General features: G+C 40.0%; 1 protein-coding gene across 2 annotated transcripts in view; it reads right to left on the bottom strand.

The window, feature by feature from the left end:
• LOC109920367 (signal transducer and activator of transcription 1-alpha/beta) overlaps positions 1 to 13384 on the bottom strand; it is a 42555-nt gene that overhangs the window by 23568 nt on the left and 5603 nt on the right. For both annotated transcript variants that reach the window (XM_048599198.1, XM_020520408.2), the window contains 7 exons: positions 12307 to 12435; positions 11831 to 11975; positions 10340 to 10438; positions 6294 to 6383; positions 1527 to 1605; positions 1274 to 1365; positions 663 to 814 (listed from right to left, as the gene is read on the bottom strand). In XM_048599198.1, coding sequence (XP_048455155.1) covers positions 663 to 814; positions 1274 to 1365; positions 1527 to 1605; positions 6294 to 6383; positions 10340 to 10438; positions 11831 to 11975; positions 12307 to 12434 — 785 coding nt within the window. In that variant the 5' untranslated portion in view covers position 12435. The remainder of the gene's footprint in view (positions 1 to 662; positions 815 to 1273; positions 1366 to 1526; positions 1606 to 6293; positions 6384 to 10339; positions 10439 to 11830; positions 11976 to 12306; positions 12436 to 13384) is intronic.

The raw sequence follows: 13384 nt of genomic DNA, 5'->3' as shown, positions 1-13384 counted from the left end.
GAGCTACAATTGTAGTAGATTCAAAAGAAGAACATCCCACTTTCAACGGGGAAGGGAAAAAACACTCTGGAATGGGAATCCAAAGTAGACCCAGCAAACAGAAAATGAACTGAAAACACTCCTGACAGGCTGGTGAATTAGGCATGATCCCAGGTGATGACACAAGTATGGAACACATCAGGAGATATAGCTAATTCCCAAATATTTGGTTTATCCTATTTACAGTACAAATAAAGACCATTTTGAAATCCCTAATTTATAGTTTTTACAGTATCTGAAACTACTGTTAAATGTGACTAATAGATTGGGTAATACTGCAAGACAAATGGATTGTTGAAGGGAGGATGGAAGATGGTTCAAGTTACCCTTTACAAGCACCCAATACTGCCTGGAAAGTTGGCAGAATGGAGAGGACAGAAAGAAATAAGGTGACTTTCCAAACTCTCTGTTGACAAGGGCTCTGGGATTGGTTAGCTGCCCTCTTATTAATATTTCTTTATTGGGTTATAATTATCAGTGTTTGATATAATCACAGCTTCTAAATGACCATGTCACTCAACTGACTTCTTGGTATTCCCTGGATGTTAAAATCAATAGTCTGTACTATCAGCAAATCTCAGAGAAAGATGCGACAACTTGATGAAAAGAAAAAGCCTACTAACCATTGTTGCAGCTGGTCAAGACAGGTGTTTGGTGGTCCACCAATGCATGCAATCTGTTGTCTCCGTTTCCATTCCACCAACTCTTCATTGATCAAAATTCCCTCAATTTTCTCTGTTTCATTCAGCAGGGAAGCAGTTTTATTGATTACATCCTACAAACAACAGCTCAGTGTGTTAGTGAATTCTATATCTACAAAGTGTGCAAGAAAGTCATATAATACCTCGTTCTAGAGCATGTGCACATGTACACATGACAATGTATCTAAAATACACAAATGCCCATTTAAAAGATTAAATTTTTTCAATGAATTGAATATATGGTTGTTTTAGAATGCAATCAAGTTTGAACATTCATCAAAATAAACAATCCAAGCCTGTATTTCAAAAGGTTCAAATCAGAATGTCACAATTGTGGACTGATCCTCGAGCAGGAGTAGGCCATTTGGCCCCTCACCGTTCGATATGTTTTTGCTTATGATAAATTTCGGTTTCATCTTAAATTTTGGATTTGGAAATATAAAAGCTGTGAATCAGATGGCTACCTATAAGCATAATATGATGGCAATTAATAATGCATTGGCAATAGCCTAAGCACCTTAAACATTGTTTACCTTTCGTTTCAAATCCAACTTGAGCATCATATTGTGAAGAAGGACTTTTTCTTGTTTAATTTCATTTTGAGCCAAACCATTCACTTCATGTTCTAAATACAAAATGAGAATGGAATATAAAACACCAAACAGTTAATTTGTAAGATAACAAATCCTTCATATGACTGCAAAGTACAGTAAAAGAATAGCAATTTACACAACTTATTTCACCAGCATCCTCAGGGTATACACGAATATAAAATGTACTTCTTACCTCGACTTTGCAAAGTTTTAGATCGGAAATCAAATTCATCTTGAAGATCTTCAAGAGACTTGATTTCCTGTTCAATCTCCTATAATCACAAAACAAATATCAAGTAGAACAAAAGTACATTATATGGTATCTGTGATGAGAAAGAGTTAACGTTGAGTCCAGACTCAAAATGTTAACTCTGCTTTCCCCCCACATATGCTGCCAGATCTGCTGAGTTTCACCCACAATTTCCGTTTTTGTTTCAGATCTCCAGCATCCGCAGTTCTTTGTTTTATTTTGTTACATATGGTGCTTTTCATAACCTCATGTCCCAAAATGTTTCAACAAAAATGAACTACATTTTGAAGTGTAGTCATCATTTATATAGGGGTGGGGAAGGCTAGTTAATTTGCACACAGTATAATCCTAAAAAAACAAATCATCAGCTTTGTTTCAGTTATTTTGATCGGGGATGATGTTATGCGAGAGAATTCCCTGTTGCAGTTGTATAGGATGTTGGTGAGAGCACTTTTGGAATACTGCATACAGTTCTGGTCACCCTGCTATAGGAAGGATATTATTAAATTGGAAAGGATGCAGAAAAGATTTACAAGGACGTTACTGGGACTGGAGGGTTTGAGTTAAAAGAAGTTGGATAGCTGGGTCTTTTCTCCCTGGAATTGCACGAGGTTGAGGGGTGACCTTATAGAGGTTTATAAAATCATGAGGGGCATTAATAGGTCAATAGCCAATGTCTTTTCCCGAGGGTGAGGAAGTTCAAAACCACAGGGCATAATTTTAAGGTGAGAAGAGAAAGATTTAAAAGGGACCTGAAGGACAACATTTTCACAGGGGGGTTTACGGAATGAACCACTAGAGGAAGTGGTAGATGCTGGTACAGTTAGATTATTTAAAACACATTTGGACAGGTACATGAATAGGAAAGGTTTAAGAGGGATATGGAACACAAACAGGCAAATAGGACTAGTTTAGTTTGGGAAACCTGGTCAGCATGGACGAGCTGGACCAAAGGGTCTGTTTCTCTACGACTCTAAAAACAGGATTGCTTGTATTCAGTTGGACAAAGTTTAATAACTCATCCAAATGATGTCATTTCAGATCATGCAGTACTTCCTCAAAATAATCTAGATTGTGTCTTCTAGTCACAGAGTCAGAGTCCTACAGCATAGAGACAGGCCCTTCGGCCCAAACTGGTCAATGCCAACTAAAATGTCCATCCATGCTAACCCCATTTTCCTGCATGGCCCATATCCTTCTAACGCTTTCCTATCAATGAATTTGTCCAAATGCCTTTTAAACGTTGTTAATGTACCTGCGTCAACCACTTCCGCTGGCAGCTCATTCCATATGCCTACCACCCTGTGTAAAAAAATTGCCCCTCAACTGCCCATGTGCGCTTTCCCCTCATTACCTTAAACTGATGCCCTCTAGTCCTCAATTCCCCAACCCTGGGAAAAAGCCTGAGTCATTTACCCTATCCATGCCTCTCAGGATCTTATACACTTCTATAAGATTACCCCCTCAGTCTCCTAAGCTCTAAAGAGAAAGGTCCTAGCCAGTCCAAACTGTCCCGAGAACTCAGTCCCTCGATTCCTGGCAAAATCCTTGTAAATTTCTTCTGCACTCTTTCCAGTTTAATAGCATCCTTCCTATAGCAAGGTGACCAAAACTGAACACAATACTCCAACTGCAGCCTCATCAATGTACTGTACAACTGCAACACAACTTCCCAACTTCTATACTCAATACACAGACTGATAAAGGCCAGTGTGCTGAAAGCCTTCTTCGCTGACCTGCCAACCTGTCACTTCACTTTCAGAGAACCGTGCACCTGAACTCCAAGGTCCCTCTGTTCCACTACACTCCTTAAGGTCCTACCTTATTCACACAGGAAAAAGACAATGTTGTCGAGGAGAATACTGAGATACAGGCTATTAGACTAGACGGGATTGAGGTTCATAAGGAGGAGGTGTTAGCAATTCTGGAAGGTGTGAAAATAGATAAGTCTCCTGGGCCGGATGGGATTTATCCTAGGATTCTCTGGGAAGCTAGAGAGGAGATTGCAGAGCCTTTGGCTTTGATCTTTATGTCGTCATTGTCTACAGGAATAGTGCCAGAAGACTGGAGAATAGCAAATGTTGTCCCCTTGTTCAAGAAGGGGAGTAGAGACAACCCTGGTAATTATAGACCAGTGAGCCTTACTTCGGTTGTGGGTAAAGTGTTGGAAAGGATTATAAGAGATAGGATTTATAATCATCTAGAAAGGAATAATTTGATTAGGGATAGTCAACACGGTTTTGTGAAGGGTAGGTCATGCCTCACAAACCTTATTGAGTTCTTCGAGAAGGTGACCAAACAGGTGGATGAGGGTAAAAGCGGTTGATGTGGTGTATATGGACTTCAGTAAAGCGTTTGATAAGGTTCCCCATGGTAGGCTATTGCAGAAAATATGGAGGCATGGGATTGAGGGTGATTTAGCGGTTTGGATCAGAAGGCTAGCTGTAAGAAGACAGAGGGTGGTAGTTGATGGGAAATGTTCATCCTGGAGTTCAGTTACTAGTGGTGTACCTTAAGGATTTGTTTTGGGGCCACTGCTGTTTGTCATTTTTATAAATGACCTGGATGAGGGCGTAGAAGGATGGGTTAGTAAACTTGCGGATGACACCAAAGTCGGTGGAGTTGTGGATAGTGCGGAAGGATGTTGCAGGTTACAGAGGGACATAGATAAGCTGCAGAGCTGGGCTGAGAGGTGGCAAATGGAGTTTAATGCAGAAAAGTGTGAAGTGATTCACTTTGGAAGGAGTAACAGGAATACAGAGTACTGGGCTAATGGTAAGATTCTTGGTAGTGTGGATGAGCAGAGAGATCTCAGTGTCCATGTGCATAGATCACTGAAAGTTGCCACCCAGGTTGATAGCGTTGTTAAGAAGGCGTACGGTCTGTTAGGTTTTATTGGTAGACGGATTGAGTTTCGGAGCCATGAGGTCATGTTGCAGCTGTACAAAACTCTGGTGCGGCCGCACTTGGAGTATTGCGTACAGTTCTGGTCACCGCATTATAGGAAGGATATGGAAGCATTGGAAAGGGTGCAGAGGAGATTTACCAGGATGTTGCCTGGTATGGAGGGAAGGTCTTATGAGGAAAGGCTGAGGGACTTGAGGCTGTTTTCGTTAGAGAGAAGGAGGTTAAGAGGTGACTTAATAGAGATATACAAGATGATCAGAGGATTAGATAGGGTGGACAGTGGGAGCCTTTTTCCTCCGATGGTGACGGCTAGCACGAGGGGACATAGCTTTAAATTGAGGGGTGATAGATATAGGACAGATGTCAGAGGTAGGTTCTTTACTCAGAGAGTAGTAAGGGTGTGGAATGCCCTGCCTGCAAAAGTAGTAGACTCGCCAACTTTAAGGGCATTTAAATGGTCATTGGATAAACATATGGATGATAATGGAATAGTTTAGGTTAGATGGGCTTCAGATTGGTTTCACAGGTCGGCGCAACATCAAGGACCGAAGGGCCTGTACTGCGCTGTTATGTTCTATGTTCTATGTTCTATTCACCGTGAAAATTCTACCTTGATTTGACTTTCCAAAATGCAACACCTCACACTTATCTATATTAAAATCCATTTGCCATTTCTCAGCCCACTGGAAAAAAGCTTGAAGTAGTGACCATCTAACATTCAAGCTACAGTGGGACTCACCCTACCCAACATTTGGCATGGATCAAAGAATGATTGAAAAATTGTGAACTTCTTTTATGTTGCAAATGAACTATTTATCAAAGTTTGTTGTAGGTGATAGCCCCATCCAATGTAATAAATACAGGTTATTCATTCACAAAATAACCTTGGATGATTAGATTTTACATGTCTTTAATTCTCTCAGTTTCCATTTAAAACTGTAATAAAGTACGATGCACACAACACAGCTTCCAACATTCACAATTAGGAACTGAATTAGAGATGCAGAAAAGCTCCTGAAGTGTAAAACGTTGACATTTGAAGCAAACAATTCTAAAAGAATCATCATAGGTATTTTACAAAGATTTGGATATTAAGCAACTTCATATTAAAGTTCTATATCCGAATGCAGAATATGATAATGATCCTAAATCATCATCTCTTAATAACCTTAGAATTCTGGGCCTTTTTGGGTCCTCTATCCATCTTGTTTATTTAATTTCCTTCCAGTCTGATCCCCAGGTAAACCTGAGATAATTATGGGCTGAAATTTCTCAGCCATTTGACTGTGGGCTTAGAGGTAGGGGTAAGACTGCTTCAGGACAGTTCCTAAACCATTATGATCATCAAGGAATTCTTCCAGAGAACAGGCTGGGAATCGGATCTGTTGCCTGCTCCAGGGAAGTGGGCAATCAGTTAGCTTTGTTAATGCCTTATATAGGTTTGAATAGATGGCCATGCTGACATTTTGCCACCAGTAAAGACATCCCCACACAACATGCAGAGCCTGACAGCTCAATGAAGGATTTCCCTACCATAGGTTGATGGTTCATCGGAGGCTGAGGCTCCATCTTTGGGAACCAGCAGGGCTACAATAAAGAACGGCTGCAAATGATCCAACCAAGGGGTTCCCCTGCATTTCCAAGTACCCGCCAACCTAGATTTTGTTTATTTCTGCACAAACTTCACAAGCAATTCAAAAGTAGATTCGGAAGAATGCCACATTTCAACTTAACATGCATTCTACTGTATCACAGTGGTAGATAAAAGTAAGAAAGCTATTCAGTTGTGACTACAATACATACTTGAACATTGCTCTTTATGTTCTTCACTTTCTGATCCAGCTGTTTCTGCTTATCCTGAATTACAGTGTTCTGGACAGGACCAACATGATTCTACAAATTAAAACAAAAGTGCAACTAACTCAAATATTCGAGTGATTTCCACAATTCTGATATTAGGTCAGGTTTCTGAGTCAGTGCTACAGTTCTGCCAGCGAAAGTGCAGAGTTGAAAATTTCAGGATCACAAAAACTACTGCTGACAATAAGTCCTTTGGCAAATTTGAAAATGAGCAAAAATGTTAATAGCTACTGCTCTCCTAGTGACTTATTTGAGATAACCAGCTCCACAAATCAGATTTAACTTCTCCTTCCTGTGGTTTCTCTGACTCATTTTCCAAACTTATGCTTCCGCTAGTGGAACTGTAGCACTAACTCAGAGCTAAGTCAGAAAGAAAATGTTAGCTGGGATTGGAAAACCGTCTCTAGATAAAAGATAAGGGGCACGGTGTGTGTGAATCCTACATTTCTATACTGGAGAGGAACTGTGTCTTCTTTCTAAGTCCATCAGATCATGTAACAGATTTTAAATCAGAAGGTACAAATGTAAATCAAATCCACCAGCAGAAACAACTCATAAAGACCTTGACTAGGTATGTATCAAGCCATTCCTGAATATTTAGTGATGATTTTATTTTTAAATTCAGGAGAGATGTCATCTCAGGAAAATCAGCCAAGAACAGAAAACCAGAATGCTGCCACAATACAATTATAACAAGACAGTCCACCACCTACAACCTCGCCCCAAATTTCAACCTCATGAAGGAGGGGACAGGATGGCTGCTGATGTTCAGCAAAAATGAGTGTCTTACATCATTCATGACACGTGCACAAACCCACTGCATTTGAGCAGCACAAATTTGAACAGATGGGACAACAAGTATTATTGTAGAACACACCATAACAATATTGATAAAGGGTTCAGTTCACTTAAACATTTCAGGACACTTCTTCAAATGTTCCCCATGACAAGCGTGACATCGCAAATGAACTTAGAAGTGGAAAAGCAGCAGCAGTATTCCACCTGGGACAAGACTGACTAGATAACAGAGGAGAAGCAGAAGGAGGGCTCTCTCAAAACTTCAATCAAGATCCAAGGCTAGCTTCTAACTATTCTGCTAAACTGCTTAGGCACCCATTTAGACACCCTCTCACCAAATCACCACGCTGCCCCCAGTCATTTCATAAGATGGTGGCTGATCATGCAAATCATTACCCTGCTCCTGCTTTCTCCACATTGCCTTTGATCCCTTTAGCCTCAAGAACTATATCTAATGTCTTCTTAAATACATTCAATGTTTTGGCCTCAACCACTTTCTGCCGCAGAAAATTCCACAGGCTCCCTCCTCTGGGTGAAGAAATTTCTCCTCATCTCAGTCCTACCCTACATTAGTCACATCCTTCCTGCATTTACTCTGTCTAGTTCTGCTACAATTTTAGAAGCTTCTGTGAAATTCCCTCTCGTATTTCTAAACTCCAGCGAGTATAGTCCTAACCAGGCTAGTCTCTCCGCACACATCAGTCCTGCCATCCCAGGAATCCATCTGGTAACCTTTGTTGCACTCTATCCACAGTCAGACATCCTTCCTCAGATAAGAGCACCAAAGCTGCACACAATATTCCAAAAGTGGTCTCACTCAGGTGCTGCACTAACCCAGCATGACATCCCTGCACCTCTACTCAAATGTTCTTACTTTGAAGGCCAAAATACTATTTGTCTTCTCACTGCCTGCTGTACCTGCATGCTTAATTTCAGCAACTGGTTCTACTACCACCTTCTCAAGGGCCACTAGGGATGGGCAATAAATGCTGGCAAACCAGCAAAGCCCACGTCCCACAAACAAATAACAAAAACTGGCGTACAAGGACACCCAGGTGTCATTGCACCTCCCCCTTTCCCAATCTAACACCACTCAGATAACAATTTGCCTCCTTGTTTTTGCTACCAAGTAAATAACTTCACCTTTATCCACATCTGCCAAGCATTTGCCCACTCACTCAACTTGTCATAATCAGACAGAAGCATCTCTGCATTGTCTTTATGCTTCACTCTCCCACCCAGCTTTGTGTCATCTTCAAACTTCAAAGATATTACATTTAGCTCCCTCATCTAACTCATTAAAATGTATTGTGAATATCTGGGTTCTAAGCTTGGTACCTCATTACTCAGTGCCTGTTTCTCGGAAAAAGACCCAGTTATTCCTGTCAGCCAACCAGCTCTCTATTCATGTTAGGACACAACCCTAATCCCATGCATTTTAATTTTACAATGCTAATCTCTTATGTGGGGCCTTTTGAAAGCCTTCTCAAAAGTCAAGTAAATCACATCCACTGGCTCCACCTCTGCAACTCTACTAGTTGCATTTTAAAATATTTTGATAGATTTATCAGGCATGTTTCCCCTTTTGTAAATCCATGCTAATTCTATGTGATTCTGTCATGATTTTATAAGTGCTCTGTTACTAAATCTTTTATTATGAACTCTAGTATTTTCCCCACAACCAATATCAGGCCAACCAGTCCTTAATTCCATGTTTTCACTCAACCTCCTTTTTTAAAGGAGTGGGGTTATGTTAGCTACCCTCCAACCCAAAGGAATTGTTCCAGAATCTTGGAAGTTGACCACAAATCCATCTGTTGCTTCCCACTTCCTTCCTTGCTCTGGGATATGGATTATCAGGGCCTGGGGATTTATTGACCTTTAATCCCATCAATGTCCCCTACAGCATTTCCCTACTAAATACTGATTTCCTTCCATTCCTCCCTCTCTCTAGATTCTGTGTTCCCAAACATTTTTGAAATAGTATTCCTGTCCTCCATTGTCAAGACAGAATCAAAATATTTATTTGTTTGGTCTGCCATCTTCTTGTTCCCTATTATGACTTCCCCTGTTTCCTGACTTTAAAACATTTGCTTTAACTAATCATTTTATCTTCACATAATTTTTACAGTTTGTATGTTTCCCATGAGCTTACTCTCGGTTAATGACAATATTAACAATGCAGACTCAAAGCTTCTGTTTAACCATAAACAAAAATATCAAGTCAATCTGTTTTATTGCATTTAACAGTAATTATCATTTACACTTTCCATTTAACTAAGTAATTAACCTTTTCCTTAAAATGTTCCTGCCTAACTCAATTATTTCTCAATTGCTGTCTTGGCAGCCTCAGGGACACTGGGTGAAGGTTGTTGCTTCTCATGTGTGGAAACTGGAGATAGTCTGGCAATGACTTCTGGGTGGTTACACTCAGGAGGCTGGGCTGCAAGATCTTGGTTTCTGCCAAAACTGTGTGCCTTCAGCTGACACCATGATGGATATTACTTGATGTCTAAAAGAGGCAATCATTTCCTGCTGATATCTTGGGAACTGGGTCTCAGTGTTCCTACTGATCTGCAACAAAAAGTGCAAGATGACAATGGACTCTCTCAAAGCTCCAGTTTACTCCGTTCCATTAATCTTTTAGTTGTGAAACACAGAGTCTACGTGTCAGTTATCTGAACTTCCTCTGTGAGAGATCAGATGCAAGTTTCTGACTGGTCCACAATCGGTAGGGAAGACAGTGGAATGCAGATAATGTGCAAAGTGGAATGGAAGTAACCGCCTGATGACAGTCACAAAACTCCATGCAATAACGATCAGGACTTCCCAATAACGATAACTAGTTCCAAAGAGCTGGGCCTCACAAAGTCTTATTCCCTGTTCTTTCAGCAGAGCTGGGAGAAAATGCTCACCTATTGTTTCTAGTTGCTTGAATAAGCAAACATTTCTTTTTGAAATTCATACCAGAGTGGCTCTCCAGCTACCCAACTCCATACAAATCTGACGTAATTGTGTTTCCTTTTGAAGAGATAGAAGTGCATAATAAACCAGCAAAATTGTATTTTCAATGTGGACTACTGCAGGTCATTACTAGCTTTAGATCCTAAGAAGCCGGAATATTCACTTCGCATAAAGGTGAAAAAATTGTTTTAAGAATGAATTGAAATAAAATGAATGAAAAAAAATACCTGTTCAGCTTTTAGTGCATTTTCCAGGATTTTCTTTTCTTCCTTCAGGCATTTAGATATTGTGAGTGCCATAAAAGTAGGATCTTCCTGGAAGTTAACCTATACAAATAAAAGAGATAGCTACAAATTGAAGAAGCGTACTTAAAAATGCTTATACTTGAAAAGTAAATTTCTACCAAACATTCTAGAAGTAGTTAGTATACTGTAATCTGTCTATATACCAGAGCAGTTGTCAATTTCACTATAACCCCACCCTGACTTTTAGCCAAGAAATCTGAACTCCTACTTTAGTGGTGAATGGGTGCCAAGTACAAACTCAACCTAATTCAAACTTACTCATTATAAAATCTCACACCATTGCAGGCTGCTATTAAATCTAACAATAAGAATACTTTTTGGCTCCTTTTAAGCTATTTTTGGGATGGGAACAGTCCCAATCCGAGTAGTTTTGTGATGGCACAATGATGGAAGAGGGTGGATTTCAACCACTTTAAATTGTTACTCATGTAAAAGTCAACCTCTTACTTTCTAACCAAAAAAAAGTAGTCTTCGAGATTTGACTCTTACACAAGCATATGTGGTAAGTTCTCAGAATAATCTTTAATCAATTACAATGTGCTTTACAAATGTAAACCCAATAAATGTTTGCATGAACAATTTGACTTTAAGTCAGTCTCTCTCACAAAATCACTTAAAGCTTATTATATTAAAATTTACATGTCTGAAATGTCCCCCCATAATAATTCCTCCTACTGCTAAAATAGCCCTCCAACTGTCAACTTACACCTGAATTTACTGCCTATTATCTAACATGTTGAAGTTACATGGCAATCACTTCAGCAGAATGTTTACATATAAAGCATATACTAAATTTAGTGTATATTTTACAATGTAAGTTAGTCTGTCAAATGTAAGAATCGGCTTATAGACTCAATATGTGTTGAGGATTTTTTAAATCTCAAACTTATCATTTAAGTCCTAGAAACAAAAACTGAATTACTTAACTGCATTACATCTAGATTTACTGAATTGGCTCAGTAAACATCTGATTTATTCTTTAGTAAACGTTAGTGTGGAGGTCAGTATATAAAAAAAAACTTACTCCACACATTATTTTAGAGTCCATCAGGTGAAGTGGAGGGAGGTGCACAGGCACAGAATATATATATCCACTTCACCTGACAAATGGGCAGCAATCCAAAAGCTTGTGCTCTTGAATAAACCTGCTGGACTATAACCTGGTGTCATGTGACTTCTGACTTTGTCCACCCCAGTCCAACACCGACATCTCCACATCATACATTATACATACAGGTACTTCAAAATATGGAGGATAATTCATGAACGCTAGAAACAATAATCAAAAGGATTGATTTTAACTTGGATAATTTGCCTTTTACTTCAGTCCTGATGGGAGGTGTACTTAAGCATCTGGGTTAAGAAACCGATTCATTCCCACATGTATTCATGTGTGGAATCTCGTATTCATACCTGAAGGTTGCGTTTGATTTTTCTGATGTTGTGCTGAAGCAGAAAGTTGTTCTCCAGAGAAAACCGACTGTATTGGTCATCTAACTGCACCAGAAGTTCATGGAACAAGACTATGGCCAATGAATCATTGATGGCAGCATGGTCCCTAACCAACACAAACAGTAAGTGAAAGATCAAACATCTCAGCTTGTGTAGCCAACAGTGATTTGCAGGTGTATTTGGATGGGGCAGGAGGGATGAAGAAGAGAGAATGAAATTGCATTTCAGTAATAACTCAAAATAGTCAATAGCACACAAGTAGTCTTAAGACCTCTGCAGCCCATTATCTATTGCAAAAGAAATGAGAGAACTACAAATTGGGTCAATTTGCAATCATCTGTTTTGCACGGTTATCAAATATCAACTTCATTCCCTGACTCCAATCTTAGTGTTAATCTTCAATTAGCTTTCTAAATTAGAATTGAAGGAATTCTTACCAGTCTTTAGTCTCCAGCCATTGTCCAAGGTACTGCCTGATTTCCATTGGAAAGTTATCATCATAGAGCTGATCTACTTGCTCCAGAAATTTGGAGTCTAACTGTTGTAGCTGGTACCACTGTGACATTCTGCAAAGAAATTGCACAAATATTTTAAGCAAAGTCACTTACATTTATATTAAATTCATGAAATATATACATGCAACATAGATTTGAAATATTTTATAACAATAACCACACTTCAAGTATAAAGTGGAAAAACATTAGCAGAAATATCCTTGCCTGACTTCAATACTTCCTATACCTTCAACACCTGCTGCTAAGATTTCTGTGCTGCTCCAATTCCAGCCTTTTCTATCCCCTATTTAACCACTCATCATTGGTAGATCTACTATCAGTGCTCTTAGTCCCAAGGTCTAAAATACTCTCCTTAAACTCTCCACTTCTCTCACTGCCTTTACAATGCTCCTGAAAACCTCAAAGCTGAGGCAGAAATAATCATTCATCCCTAAATGTGGGAAGAAATCAGAGCACCCAGAGGAAACCCACACAGAAAAGGAGAACGTGCAAACTCCACGTAGTCGCCCAAGGCTGGAATCGAACCTGGGTACCTGGCGCTGTGAGGCAGCAGCATTAACCACTGTGGCACTATGCCACCCTGCCATATATTAATGGAAAATAATTTACCTCAGAAGTTGCTATGCAATAAACTAATGCATTGGAAAGAAATCTGGATATCACCACCTACATAGCTAGCAGACAGCTCAACAACAAATCAGGCCAAACAGCATCATAGGAGCAGAGAGGCTGACGTTTCGGGCCTAGACCCTTCATCAGAAAAGGGGGAGGGGAAGGGGGTTTTGAAATAAATAGGGAGAGAGTGGGAGGCGGATAGAAGAGGGATAGAGGAGAGGATAGGTGGAGAGGAAACAAACAAGTCGAAGAGGCGGGGATGGGGCCAGGAAAGGTGAGTGTAGGTAGGGAGTTAGGAAGGGGATAGGTCAGTCCAGGGAGGACGGACAGGTCAAGGGGGCGGGATGAGGTTTCCGTGACTCCCTTGTCCGCTCCACACTCCCCT

Source organism: Rhincodon typus, chromosome 7 (genome assembly GCF_021869965.1).
Source record: "Rhincodon typus isolate 14 chromosome 7, sRhiTyp1.1, whole genome shotgun sequence".
NCBI lineage: Eukaryota > Metazoa > Chordata > Chondrichthyes > Orectolobiformes > Rhincodontidae > Rhincodon > Rhincodon typus.
The sequence above is the reverse complement of the archived record's forward strand: the minus strand, read 5'-3'. Positions and strand labels throughout refer to the sequence as shown.